This window comes from Chiroxiphia lanceolata, chromosome 2 (assembly GCF_009829145.1).
Source record: "Chiroxiphia lanceolata isolate bChiLan1 chromosome 2, bChiLan1.pri, whole genome shotgun sequence".
NCBI lineage: Eukaryota > Metazoa > Chordata > Aves > Passeriformes > Pipridae > Chiroxiphia > Chiroxiphia lanceolata.
In genome coordinates this window covers 29035548-29050551 of record NC_045638.1, presented here as the reverse complement: position 1 = coordinate 29050551, position 15004 = coordinate 29035548, and the positions used below count along the sequence as shown (strand labels likewise).

The window sequence follows — 15004 nt, the reverse complement described above, 5'->3', positions numbered from 1 at the left end:
TTAAAATTGGTCAACAGGTTCAAAAGCTACAACATAAAGCATGGACAGGCACAAACAGCAGTCACAGAAACAAAAAAGGACATTTTCATTTCTGGTATGCTTCATAGCTTTTTAAGAAATATTTATTTACTATCTTTTATTTGTGTTTACCACATATAGTTCTGGTTCTTTACATATATAAAATATTCTTAGATTGTAGACTAAGGGGCCCTTTTATTTTTTTCCTATCTGCTATTAGAGTGCGTCTTGCTTAAAAAAAAAAGCAGTATATTGGATAACACCCACACTCCCTAAATCCATAAATCTGGGTTGAAAAGTTCAGCCTGATTAATTCCTGAATACTTTGACCGAGATTTGTTGAAGCCAGTCCAAGTTTTTAAATTCTTGAATATCAACACATGGAAATATCTTCTCAGGGGATTAGAAAGAGACCTTAAAACAAAAGCACATTCTGGAATGGGACAAAAATATTTTGCTTTTTCAGGTCAGGACAGGCCAGCTGTATCTCTTCTCTAATCTGAATATTTATGAGCTGTAGGAAAGCTGGCAATTTTATACCCCTTTACAGACTATTGCCAGTTCCCTGTCTTGATGATGAAACATTCTCACCTTTCTAAAGTTTCTGAAAGGGACTTTCCCACTGATTTGCCAATAGAGGGGGGTAGACCTCTTTGGAAGACATGCAACATTTATTTTTTCCAATCTGAGTAAGCATATATTTTTGTATCTCTGAACTAGTGATTGAGTAGTAGTATCACTATTAGGAATTAATTGGTGCTTCTAGAGGTGCAGATAAGCAATGGAGGAAATAAAATGTCAGTTCTCCTTGTATCGGTCAAGAATCCTATGGTCATGCAATGCAAATTGCAATTCTACTGCAAGCACACTCTGTCAGTGAAACTCTTGCCCAAATTTGAACAGGTCAATTTTGTGCAAGGAGGATGGCTATTGGATGGAGTCAGTCTGTGGCAGTCCAACAGACACTTCACTGGATGACTCATCTATCTTCATTCAGTCAGGGTGAAACTGGCATGAACTCCGGTTGTTTTGGTTGTCTTAAAAGAAATGCAGGTGGTTACACCTTATTGTACCAGGCAGGTGTTTCCATGTGGTACAGCAGTGCACAGCTCAAGCAGAGTCTCTTCTGTCCTTTCCAACCTTTAGTTAGACTCCTTTATCATCATTTAAAAGGCTATTTTTTTCTAACTCTATCTGATTTATTATGTGGGTCAGCATTAGCTAGATTTTGTGGTCCCCAAGTTGGCACTTTTTCTTGAGCGTGTCTTGTCTCTTTGATGACCACAGAATTATAATCACTGGAAAGCCAGCAGTGGCTTCCCTCCCTCTGACTCAAAGTTAAGAAAAATCTGCTTCTACCACCCTTCCAGATCGCAGCTGGCCCTGAGGACAGACTCTCCTAATGACTTAGAATTTCTTATATCAGATCATTTTATACCTTGCAGGAAGGCATTTCTATTACCATGCCTGGTAAAGAAGGGTTTGACAAATGAAGTGCTAAAAAGCAGATACAGGGGTCCAGAAACTATGCTCTCCCAGTAAAAAGAACCCCTATGTAGCTGTTAATCTGGATCCTTCCAGGTCTCAGCTCTGTATCCAGGCTGCTCTACCAAGATTTCTGTAACAAGACACAAATCTGGCATACCTTGCAGTCAGCGCCAATAGGTTTTTTACATTCCTCGCAGGTATTGGAATAAAGATTTTCATAGCATTTCACACAATAGGGGCTGTCCTCCTTCAGGATGTACTTCTTACCAAACAGGGACTCTTTGCAGTAGTGGCAGTCAAAGCGCTCAGTCATATTGGTATCTGGAGTCCAGCTATCCTGTCACGAAGACAGAAACAGGCACATACATGTCAGACTGAGCTACGCTTGACCCAATCCACCAGGAAAGGTTTATCAATTCTTGTTTACCACATTGTACCTCAGTTTTAATCTGACTTTTGGTCAAAATAAATGAACACAATAGGAAGAAACTGGACTATAAATTCTACAGTGCAGGGCAATGACAATAGCTCATCTACTTCAGCCATCCACTGATCTGTCTCTCACCAGAATTAGTGTTAGAGACAAGAGGGAGGAGTAACCCTTGAGTCTGAAGAATTCTCATGGGATTTGTGAGGGGGATTTGACCAATAGATCCAAAGCAAGAAGGTGTCTTTGTAGGGGGTGGAGGGAGCCAAGTACATTAGGAGGATGAGCCAGCTAATCTTCAGAAACAACATCTCCTGCATAAGGCAAGACAAAGGTTCTCATTGCTAGTAGATTTAGTAACGCACACTCTCAGGCACCACTGTTATGTACTTCTGCATCTTCCTTCTCTGCGTACTCAGTAAGCCAGTGTCTGGAAATTGTTCCCCTACAGGCAAACACCAACTCTGCATCTCTCCTCATGCATGAGACTATAGGCACTGTTAACAGTAGGAGGTATATCTCCTGTGATTGTGTATCTCATTCTTCTCTGATGCAACTGAATGAGTTATCCAACTGCACTGGCACACAAGTGGGAGCTAGATGCCCTGGCTCAGACAAATGTCAAACAATGATTATGGAAGGGGAAAAGCAAGTGGAAGAAACTGCATAGGATGTTTAAGTTTATCTGAATTAGGAACAACTGCTGTTTGCTCCTCAGGTCTTATGTCTCTATCATTTTCTGGATGCACATACAAGCAACAATGACACAAATGCCTTTGATTAACCACAATTTATTTTGCGTTTCATTAGAGTCATCAGCTTCTTTCTTAACCTGAGGGTTGCAACCTGTTGCACCTGAAATCTGTTTGGAGGTTACAGCTGGAGAGGGTGTAGCTGCCTGCTTAGGAAAGGAAATTTCACAAATGGAAAGTGAATGCCATGTGGACTGCATGATTTTCACTGCCTGCCAGGCCTCATCTCCTCTTTAAGCTACATTTGATCCATAAATCCTTAAATATTTTGAGTACTACTGGCTTAAGTGGGTACCTCTGTCTTTCACACACAAGTGACATTTACAGCAGCTGCAGTCCTTTTGCCAATATCAGCTCTCAAACAAAAAGTTGTTACTTGCTTAGTGTTCTTGGCACAGGTTGCTGGATTCTGGAGTTTGTCCTATCCTTCTGGTAGTGGGAGCCACCCACAGGGCATTCTGAAATCCTGAGTTCTTCTCCAGAATTTCAGTTTTTATTGTTATCTTCCATTCACTATAGCTGAAATGTGATTAGGATTTTAGGGCAGACTGAATGGGCAAGTTTATATTGTTTTGATGGGTAGAAAGCTTTTTTTGTTTGGCTTTTTTCTAACGGTTGATCAACTGCTGAATTGACCAGCCCAGACTGAGGGGTGAGTGGTTTTGAGGGGTGAGGGATGTGTGCCATAGGTTAGTGATGGCCTAGCTGGAAAGTCTTTTGAACTACAAGTAACTACTAAAGAAAAAGGAGAGGCAAACTACCAAACCTCAAAATATGCTTGGAGGAAAAATCATGACAACTGGTCATCTGTTCTACTGACAACCCAGAATGAGTAGCAGTCCAGCTGCTTTGACCTTAAAGATGCTATAGGAACTGAATAACTTTCTTATCCCAAAGGGGAGCTGGGAGTACCTTAGGTGCTCTTTGTCCTTAAGGACTAGAGAGGATCATAGGGACTGATAAGACAAAGACAGAAGGTAAGAAGACATGCTGCAGAGAGAAGTGTAGTGACTACCCAAAGCTCCCGTCTAGCCCATCTCCAACAGCAGTAGCTTGCAATGGAAGTCAAAGACAAGAGAACAGGGGCAGTAGAGAGGGACGTTTCCTTAACAACTGCTTCCAGCAAGTTAGTCTCCTCTTGAAGTAGAGTTGCAGTCATTACCACAACATTTAAAAGATGATGGTGGATTTATTTTGCTCTCTGTTTTGTACCTGTTTACACCCCTAACCTATATAACATGCTTGGACTTGCCCATGAAAGAACTAGAGAGGACTTAATTTCCTTCATGGAGTAATTTCAGCAAAATGAATGGAGTCAGACCAATGTACACTCAGTTGCACATGTAAATGTATGACAGATTTTGAGAGGAGTGACAGCTTTTTTCAAATATTTTGTATTTAAGACAGAAATCTGTACTTTTTATCAGATTTTATTAGATTTTTTTTCTGAATGATAGGATTTGGTTGTATATTTAATATGCATTATTGCTAAGATAAAGTGTGAGCAGAAACTGCTTATGAACTGGCATTTGTCACTTTTCTGCAGAATTAGTTCTTTCTAGCCTCGAATTAGATGTGTGATACCAAAGGGTGAAAAATTTCTTTCAGTGAAGATGTGGAAAAGCAAAAACCAGAGAGTGTGATTCCTTTACAGGTTTATACCATTTCTATATTCATCCAAAGATGCCAAAGTGCATTGTGACTGGAAGAAGGGCTATTACCTTAGAGGTGGATGTTCCTATCTCTTGGTCACAGGAGGTTCCTTCTTGAGTGCTGTATTGTCTTCTAGGTGCTTTTCAGGGGAGCAAAAGCAAGCATTATGTAATATATTTATTTAATAATTTATATAATAGTGTAATAATTTATTTAACAATTATTTAATAGTCGCTGCCCTTATTTCAGAAAATACCTGGGCACTTGCCTCACTATCCTGGAAGGCATCTAGTTTTGTTAAATGTGCTCTAAGATTGTCACAGTAGATTGTCCCTCTCACCCTGAGCAGGGAGAGGCAGTCCTCATTTCTATGTCCCAAACAGATTTAGGGATGAACTATACTCTTTGAAGACACTACAGGGAGAGCTCTGGATGGGATATGAAGAACAGCTCCAGAGATTTGGGAAATCAAAAGACAGGAAAGGAAAGTTTCCAAGGTCTGCATGTTGATTTTAGTTACGTGAAACTTTATTTGATCCGGGACCAATTTTGGATCCAGTATCTCTTAAAGTTAGGAATTCATGTTCATGTGGTTTCATTCAGAAAGCTGGAATTCAGGATTAAGCATCCCAAATTCCAGGCTGTTTAAGTCCTGGCCTTGGATTGAATCTCAGGATCTATTGTGTGATATTTTGAGGATATTGTGCAAGTTTTTTTCTGCGCCAGAGAGAATTAAATGTAAAGTAATCATGGGCCCTATTTACTAAATATTAGCAATAATTTCAAGCAAATTATTTCACTGTTGTCTTACAATGAATAAATGTGAAATCATATTGAGCAATGATTTTGCCTGTCACTTTGTACATATGGTCCTTTACATTGACAGTCCATTGACTCCTGTTATACAAAACCCCCTCATGCTTAGCTTAGTGCAGTCTTTATGCGCTGTTTTGGGCTTTATGAAAAAAAACAAAACAAAACAAACCAGAAGACTTGTATAGTTCTGGATGGACACAAATGGCAATTCAATCTCCTTGCCATTGATCTGTTTCTTCCTCTTGTATTTCATACTTAGTGACTGTAAAGTTTTGTGGGCCAGAGGCTCATTGTTATTACACCGCTTTGTAGTACAACAAGGTCTTTAGATTTTATTGCAGTAATCATTCTATACTTATGCTTTTTCAGATTGCTCTTAACAGTATCATGAAGGAGAAATTGATTTTTTTCTGCCATGCAGTCTCCCTCATGCAGCGTCAGTCATAACAAATACATCTTCAAAAGGAAAAGAGCTTTCTGTTGCATGCCCAGAAGAAAAGTTACAGCTTATGCCAAATGTTAGCACTACCCACACTGTGTCTTCCAGGAAGAGTAAGAATTGGCAGGAAAATTACCAAAAAATTAGTAGATTGACTTAAAATCTATGTTTCTTTCGTCTTCTTCCCCTGCTGGCTCAGTCTCATTTTACTAGCAGTAATTGCTAAAGTTATCATATTACCTCATAAAAATTATGGCTCATCATGTCATTAAGAAATCATCCAGCATTCCCCAATCCCGTGACACTATTGACTATTCAAATAGGGGCTGCAAGCCTAATAAGTGATGTTCTGTCCATCTCTTATTTCAACCCTTCTTATGGGGTATTGAATACTGGAAAGTGCAGATGCACATGCACAAGAGAGAGAAAGAAGCCAAGGCAAACTGTGTAAAACATGTAGGAGTTGTTTAGTTTATTCAGCGAAGTTCTGATCTCTTTTTGTAAAGGTATCTGGAGACACAGAATTCAGAATTAAGCCCCTGTAAGATGCCAAAGGGGGACTTGCTGTTGACCTCAATTAGGTCAATAGTACTAGGGCTCTACATGTGCTCCTGGAGCAGAATAGTCTGTTACCACCTGTACAGGAAATAAAAGGTCCTCCAAGATGTACACACATTTCTCCCACTTGACTATTTTTCCAGAAGAACTGTGCACATGGAGAACTTTCTATCTATTTATTTCCCTTCCCCTTAGAAAGGAAGATTTGTGTCTGGCAACTTTAGTGATATGAGCCATGCAGGTCTAGAGCATTTGGAAATAATTTATGTTGATATTCCAAAGGCTCAATTGCAAAGATTTATTTACAACTATGAACTAGCAGTTCAAACTATGCTGGTCTTTCTGGCAAGAGCTGACTATTTTCCTGTAACTCAGCTGCTCTTGCCACACTCATTATCTATCATCTCATTGCAGCAACAGCAAACCACTCTTCAAAGACCTACACATTTTTCCAAACCAGTCCATAAGACCATGCAAGGGGAGAAGGGGGAAACCTATTTTTATTTCTTTTTGATTGACTTTAGGAAAAGAAGAAATTACCATTTTCCTGTAGTATTGGTGAGAGGTGTGTGGGAAAGTTACATATGGTCATAAACCATCTGAACCTCAGTGTGTGGAAGTTAGCTGGTGTAGATGCACATCATGGGCACCCAGAGCAGTCCTGTGTGTTTAAATTTACTAAAACATATTAAGGGGTGCTATCCCTCTTTCTTTAGCTGTCCAGGTCTGGCTTATCTTCTTCTTCATGGAATAAGTGCCAACGAACACTTATGATGGAGCAGAGGGAGAGCAAAGGGAATCTGAGTGCTTGGAGGTCTTACTGGCCATAGGACAGGTGTTGCTGCTTTAAGTTGCCTGTATCCCTGATCCCCCAGCACCAGGCTCCTGGTTATGGGGAGTCAACCAGAAAAGCCAAGTCTCTCTCCATGGGCCACAGAAGGACATTTGCTTCCTTATGCTAAAGATGGTCAATGCAAAAGCTAACGAGGTGATGGGAGGCAAGTGATGCACAACTCATCCTGCAGAAAGCACAGCCAGCCACTCTTCCTTTCCATAGACCCTCTGCCCCTGCCAGTGGCTTCACTGCTGTGTCAAGGTACCCTTTCTGAGTGAAGAGAGAAAAAATATTTGCAAAGTTATTGAAACACTGAAGCTTATTACTATGTTGTTCATACCAACATCTTTTTGTGGGTCATTAAAAAGAGGAGGCAAGACTACTATATGGAACAAATTGTTGGGTAACCCTGTTCCCCATGATCTGGAGTTTATGCTTAGCTTGTAAATGAGACAGGGATGCTTAGGCAGACGTGTTTGCACTCCTTCTCTTCTAAATTTTTAAGGTGAGAAGAAAGCAGAAGAGTTTTTCTCTTGCTGCTGCTATGGAAGAGCAATCCTGAAGTAAGCCCATCAAAAGAATTTGATGCCCTGTCTTCAAGAAATCAAGGCACTTATGTTATGTCATTGGTCTCCCAGAACAGCCCTGTTAACGAGCCCATGCTGCTTTACCAGTGTCCACGTCAAGGTTAGAATAGTAGAAGTCCAATTATAGAGGTGTTCCTTGCTGTTTCTGAAAGTTTTGAGCTCAGAGTAGATATTCATAGATCTCTTAGAAGCTCCCCAGCAAAAGCCAGGTTTGATATTTGAAAAAAATCGTACTAATAACAACAAAAAAACCCAAATAAAAATAGGCCACAAGTAAATAGACCTCTTCCTAAATATCTCGATCAGGCCTTTAGATACCAACTCTTAAAAGCTATTTTAAAAAACGTTTAATCTCTAATAGACTTTTTAAAGTCAACTTATTCTTCAAAATCACAGATTTTTCCAAGAACTCAGTTTCCTTGGAAATGGCTGACTTATTTTGCCTATGGTATAACATTCCAATGTCTCTTTTTAAGTATTTTAGAGCAATTTTCTGAGCAGACAGACTGTATTAACATGTGCAGATAACCAAAGCATACCTGGCTCCTGTCTGGATTGCACAGTCAGCCTATCATGACTTGGAAAGTGGATAGTGTGCTATTTAAGACTGTTTTCCTTAACATAAATAATAAAAACCCCCAAATAGAAAATGTTTCTTGTGTATTAAGGTTCCTCCTGCATCTGGCTAAAGTAATCCCTGTTATAGTAGTGGAGAAGGAATACTCTACTTGTGGTTTCTGTGTAGTTTATTGTGTTTGGCAGCCAATAAAGATCTGCTCCAATTTAGTCATTCTAGCAGTGGTAGAATGAGCACCAATGGTAGTAACTACAAATACCACAGTAGAACTGAGCACAGATGCTTTGAAAGTTTACCCCACACAATTTACACTATGATTATCTCAGGCTGACACTGAAATGACTGGAGGATGTGTCGTCTTACCAACCTTCCTGCACACATTTCAATTAGAAAAGGAGTCTATTGAAATAACATGGAACATGACTCTTAAATCTACCACAACAAGGAAGAGCTCTGTTCAAGCAGAAAGGCTTGTTCTTATTTTCTATTTTAAAGCCTTTTCAAACTGCTGTCTTCCTTCTTTCTTTTGCAGAATAAGCAAAAGCTTGCTCAAAGAGAAAGGTAGAATACTTGATATTACGTAAGTATAAAAATTCATATTACTAATAAGCATATTTAAGCAGATAACAGAAAATGATAGAGGAGAAAAATAGTACATTAATAAATCTGATTATTATCTCTGGCCCTACCCTGCATAAGTAATGTATAAGCTAAGTGTCTGCAGACATTACACTCCGGTGGAGGTTTATTTTTCCAGAAAAAGATTACTTTCTCTTATTGACAAGAACACTACTAATCTCAGAGAAATTAGACCATAAGATAAAAATATCCAGAGATGCCATGTGCTATCATGCAGTGACATTTCCAAATTCTCCTATATTTGTGAAATCCTGCACACTACTATCCAGGGCAAAAAACCAGAACAGTGTCCCAAATATTCTGGTTTTCCTTCTTTATAGAAAGAATATAAGAAAATCTGAGAGGACTCTGTGGAAGAAGAATGCTTTTTTATTTGTTCTGACCTCTAGAAGAACACCTCTGGTTCTGTTTACTGAAGTAAGACCACAAAGCCCCCTCCTACCTGAGATAATTGACACGTGGTGGTTTGGAGGATCAGTTAATGTACTTCTTACAGCTGCCCTATAAAACTACTGTAGCAGTGGATGCCTCAGAGCTGTGAGGTATCCACACTTCTCTGCTCAGCTGCCATGCCCTTGGCCTTCCAATCATGACAAACAGGCTACATAAACCTTAGGGGTTTACCCATTCATCTGGGCACATCTTGGCAAAACAGATTGACTGCACCTGGGTGAAACCAGTTTGGTCCAATTTGTTTGGGGTTTGGGGCTGGAGACTGGACACAGAGAGCAAAGAAATCATCTATTAAGGTTGAGCCAAAGTACCTGTGGTGTGTGAGAGATAGAGGAAAACAAGAAAGACACAGAGAGCCTGGGGACTTGGACAGAGGAGATCTTTTTGTGTGCAAGATCCTTTCTAACTGAAGAAGGAAGAAACTGAAACCACAGAGAGATGCATGGCATAGTATAGAGGGGTGGAATTCATCACAGCCAAAATCCCAGTCTCTGAAGACACTTTTGCTCTAAATCTCTAGAGTGCTTCAAAACAATGGCAAAATACATCTAGGGAAATGCAACTCACTACTTTTATTATGCAGATGAAGTAAAGAGTGATGGGCTTTAAGCCCTTATATCTGTGCTCGTCAAGGATCTAGAACTACCTCACACCATCAAAAGTGATATCTTAGACCTTGTCTGGTGTGGTTCATATATTTGCAACTTTAAAGTTGAAAATTTGCTGTGAAAGGTCGAGATAAATATGCTTATGTCAGCGTTATGCTCACCTATGTTCCTCTTACAGCATATTACTGTATGTGTAGTAGCCATTCAGCATACTAATTAATATAATTCAAGATAATAGAGAAGGGTATGTGAAAAGGAACAAAATTAGGACTGTAACTTTTTCACCTGGCACGGGTATTTTGGTGATCATCCTTAAAAGAAGAGTCTGGTGGTTTTTAATCAAATTCTGTCTATATACATAGCTAATTAATATTGTTGAAATGTTAATGCTTCAGTGGCTGTCAATGTATCCAAGATTTATTTTCATGAAACCTGTCATCACCCTGCCATTTCACACTCTCACTTGGGGTGAATCTGCATCACAAATAACTGTGCATATGTAAATGAAACATTAAAACTACACCATTAGAATTAATCAGTCTCAAAATGCAAATTATGAGATCCCCTAATCTCTGAAGCAGTACCCAAGTGAGGGAAGATGATTGCCTACAACACTACACCATCCAGAGTTTGTCTGATGATGCTCAGGACAGATTTATCCATCAGAGAAACATAAATGAGACTTAGACCTGAATGTAACTGGTCCACAGGGACCTTGAAACAATGTGAGTGTGCTGGCCAGCAGCAACAGGTATTGTTTGTGGCTAATGGTGTTAACACTTATCCAATGCTCCCTGAACTCTGAATGTCCTGACCCCTGTGAGGCAAGGAAAGGCAAGGCAAGGAGATGAGGACGTCAGCAGGTAAGACGTTGCTTGGCTCAATGCCCTGGAGAACTGAGCTGGGGGTCACTTATGTGACTATAGGTCTTTGCAGCCCTCCTCATCCCTTTCTTTGGGGATGAAAGCTTGAATTTGCAGTGTAATGCAGCAAAAACTGTCACTAACCCTTGTAATTGTAGGAGTTGTACTTTGTCACCAGTCTTTGGGGGTTTTTTTGGCTCCTGACATTCAGAGCATGATGGGATTCTGGCAGACTGTGTTGTGTGTGATCAAAGGAGTTGTCTGATCTTTCTTCTAATGCAAGGTGTGCCATCTGGGAGAGCTGATGTCTGTATGGACAGAAAAGATGTGATTTTGGAGAAAGTGCTATCTTTAGACTTTGTTAAGAAACTGTATAATCATAGGTAGGAAACATCATTATCTGTACTTCAGCTGGGAATCACCAATACATGCTCTTCATGGAAGCTTCACATAGACAAACAATATCTGACACAGTATAAACACTGCTATGAGATAACAGTGATCTCACAAAAACTAGTGATATTTTCCTATAAATCCAAACCACCTGGAAGTGACTATTTGGTGCTTGCATGTGTAGGACTGCTGATTCCCATGGGAGTACATTTGGCAGAGTGGTGAGAACCAAAAATAGGTATATTCTACCGCTGCGCTTTAGCCATCTTGATCTTCTAAGCTTTCTCAAAAGACTACAAGAACTGGTCCATCCTCCAGCCTCAGGTGTGCTAGCCAGATGGAGATGTCAGGTGGGAACCCCAGGTAACTTTTAAAAATTTGACTTCTCAACAATGGTATTTAGTGTCTTTTTGGCTACCCTGCTCATCTCAACCACGTGTTGGCTTGCAAGCCAAAGATCATCATCTATGCTATGGCTAGGGTAAAAGATAGTTTTATTGGTGCTCTGCTCTGGTTTTGATAGTGAAACTACGACCTGTTAGGAACTGAGTTTTCAATATAGCAACTCATATCCTTTTTTTAAATTTTCTCCAAATGTGGTCAAGAATACACACAGGCTCTATTGAAGGAGTAACCATTAGAATGCATCCTTTCCCAGGTATATGTACAGATGCAAAAACCAGAAAATTTTATAAAATAAAAAAAAATACTATTTTTTTGTTTACCTGCAATATCCAAATGCCTAAAGCAATCATTTTCAGAGTTTACCCTCTGGCTGCCAAAAGGCACAGAAGATTTGGGCAGAAAGCAGGGAGTCCCATAAATTTATGAAATTATGAAAATAGGGTTTGTAGCAGAAACCCAATGACAACCTTAATTGTAGCACTCCTTCATATTTGGATACATTTGCATATCTAATAACATACAGCCTTATGTTAGTCTCTTTTAGCACAATTCCCATTTAAGATAACATATAAATATGCATAGCCATCAATAAAATGTTACAGCTACTGACCCTGGCAATCTCAATGTCAATTAGCAATCTTAGTTAATATACCTCTAGATTGGAGTCAGGGGAGTAACAATCACAGACTGACTGACTTGCTGGTATATAATTTTTAAAAGATTTGCTTTCTTGTGACTGTGTGTATCTCTGTACACAGCAAAGCTGAAATATGCAGGTCAACTAAATAAAAGCCGCATGCCTTTGGGGAAGGAGAAAGTTTAGAACAGCCATTAATGCAGACAATGAAAGTTAGTATTTCCTTTATTATGTACACAGAGAAATCCACACTAGCATACAGTAAGGACCTGGGTTATTGTGGCTGCACACACATGCACACAAAGAGAAGCACAAAAAGAAGGAATTCAGAGCTATTAATTAGGATCTGTATTCTAATTTATTCTCTCCACATAAAAAGGAGAAATATGATGCTGATGGCTCCCCATTTTTCCCACACACAATCTGTCCACAGTGTTCGCCTGCAAAGAGGAAAGGCTACCTTTGTTTCATGTGCATCTGCTCTTGCTACAAAAATGCTCCTTTGTTGAGCTCGGCAGCAGTAGTGTGCACAGAGGTGTAAGGAATCTAAGACCTCAGCTTCTACTTTTTATCACCTCTCCAGTGGATTACACACGCAGCACAATACAGTCATTAAAAATAGTTACACATGAAAAGACACAGCGCCTCATCAGCTCGCTGATGTGTCACTTTACTGACGGACATGCAGCAGTAATTGCTGTGATAAGAAATTTGTCTTTTTCTGCTCTTTGCACCCCTCCCGTGCACTCAGAAGAAAGGGAGACCGGCAATCTCCCTTCTTGCATCCCTCCCCAACAACCCACTGGGGCGTTAAACAACCCTCTCCTCCTCTCTGCACCCTTTGTTTAAAGCGACACCTTCACATATATGTTCTGTGGGTAGTGGGGAGGGAAGGGGGAAAAAGGGATATTTACTTACAGAGCAGTAGCGGGCAGCTAATGTCACCTCCTGGACCAGGGACAGGGGGTCACATCCACTAACAAATGTGCAAAGAGCACACTGGCCTGCTTGCAGCAGAGAGCTGTACAGCCAGCTGGGGCTTTCTACTGCCTGCGAAGAGCAGCTCTTCCGATTCCAGCTCTGCAGTCAGTGTTGTGTGGAAAGAGGCTGCTGCCTTCCCCAGCCTAGTGAAACCCCTCTCTATCATTTTACCATATAAGGAGACAAAAGCATTGGAGACACTCATTCTTTTAGACGCTCTGCAGCTGGCATTCGACACTTTCTCTATTCCAAGGGTGTCAATACTTCCCCCTCCTAAACATCTTGTCTTTCTTGGCCCCCTTCCTAAAATAAGGCTCCCCCTCCCCTCCTCTAGTCTTTGTTTCTGTAAACCCCTGATGCTTATTAATAACATGGGTTTGCTGAATCCAAGGGCTCACTCTTTAAAGAAGGAAAGGTTTTACAGCAACTCAAGCCCAGACATTTGTAAGGCTCTTCACCTGGCTGAAAGAATAAAGTCTTTGGTTGAAATTGGTACCAGGCTTTATTTCCTTTGGTCATTTTGCCTGCTGTGACTTAGTGTCTTGTCCAAAGAAGAGTGAAGCAAGCTGTGTCTCTTCTCCTTCATGGAGCAGTGCATGTTTTTACGAGGAGCAAGTGTGCAGGTGTTTCTTTACGAGCATTCAGAGCCCATTCTACTTTTTCTTCACCCTTCTTTCTTTCCAGATTCCCCCGTAATCAGAAAGAAAGAGAAGAAAATTAACAAAACGAAAAAACCTCTTTGTGTAAGAGAAAGCCAAAGGAACAGATTGTCTCAGCACATGCTCAGTATCCAGCGGAGAGCCCTACCAGTGGGCACATGTTAAGGAGAGGGGAACGATTAATCCTCCTATAACCAGGAACTAATTTTTCTGCTACAAAATCCAATTTCATCTATCAGCCGTCCTACCAGAAACACATTCTGTTAATCAAAACAGTGAGGGTCCTGGGAAACCTCCCAGAGGGAAGAATTTCAATCAGAAGCACATGGGAGGTGTCTGCTCTGTAGATTGAGGGGTAGGGTGGAGTGGCATTTCAGGGTAATTCTTCAGTAATGACCGGTGCTTGCCAAAGGGAGGTGCTTTAATTTGAATGCTTTCAACCTTAAAGGAAATCAGAAGGACAAAAACATAAAGGACATTAGCCAGAGACAGTGTTGTTGTTTGGCATCCAGAAGATGCAAAGTAGTCCGGTGTCCTTTCGTGTTGGACACCAGGTCCTGACACGTGTCTGGGCAGTGGTAGAGATGTATACATGGATTAGCTAAGGGTTTTTCCTGAGAAACAAATGTATGCCAGAACTATGACCTGTACTTGCTGTTCTCTTGTGCACCCAAATGGTAATCAGATTTGGAATGGGGATGAAATGTATATGGTTGGTCTCAGTAATACTCCAAATCTAGAAAAGCACAGACAGAATAAAATGGTGGAGAAGGGCAATTCCTAGTTTTTCTATCAGAAGCCAAACCTCCTTAATAGACGTGAGTAATTTTGATGACCAGCAATGCCCATGGGTCTGTTTGTCAGTCGATTCAGCCTTTGCCGTTGCATTTTCAAAACAGAGGCATCATGCCCTGGAGGACTGACCATGGGCGTATAGGATTAAGGATGCCATGGCAATTAAATCTCCTTTTAATCAAAGCTGCTGCACTGCCCAGCCACAGGGGGAGTCCCTGACTCGTCCCTTGCATTTGCAGTGGCAGTGGAAGATGAATTAAACCAGACAGTGAGCAATTTTCAGTGAACCCTCGAGCTCCACTGGAGCTGCACCTATATCTTGGGAGAGCTGCTGGTTGGGTTTCTAGCCCCATCACTGACTTGCTGGGTGCCCTTGGACAAGACATTGCATCTTTCTGTTCTTTAGTTTCACTGTCTCTAA

At 40.6% G+C, this 15004-nt stretch overlaps 1 protein-coding gene across 8 annotated transcripts in view; it reads right to left on the bottom strand.

Moving 5' to 3' along the window:
* FHL2 (four and a half LIM domains 2) overlaps positions 1–15004 on the bottom strand; it is a 60234-nt gene that overhangs the window by 13393 nt on the left and 31837 nt on the right. For 4 of the 8 annotated variants that reach the window (XM_032680915.1, XM_032680916.1, XM_032680919.1 and 1 more), the window contains one exon: positions 1664–1843. In XM_032680915.1, the coding sequence (XP_032536806.1) occupies positions 1664–1819 (156 nt within the window). In that variant the 5' untranslated portion in view covers positions 1820–1843. Of the gene's footprint in view, positions 1–1663; positions 1844–4406; positions 4461–13066; positions 13248–15004 lie in introns of those variants that run through there. The other 4 variants (XM_032680914.1, XM_032680921.1, XM_032680917.1 and 1 more) reach the window with 4 other exon arrangements.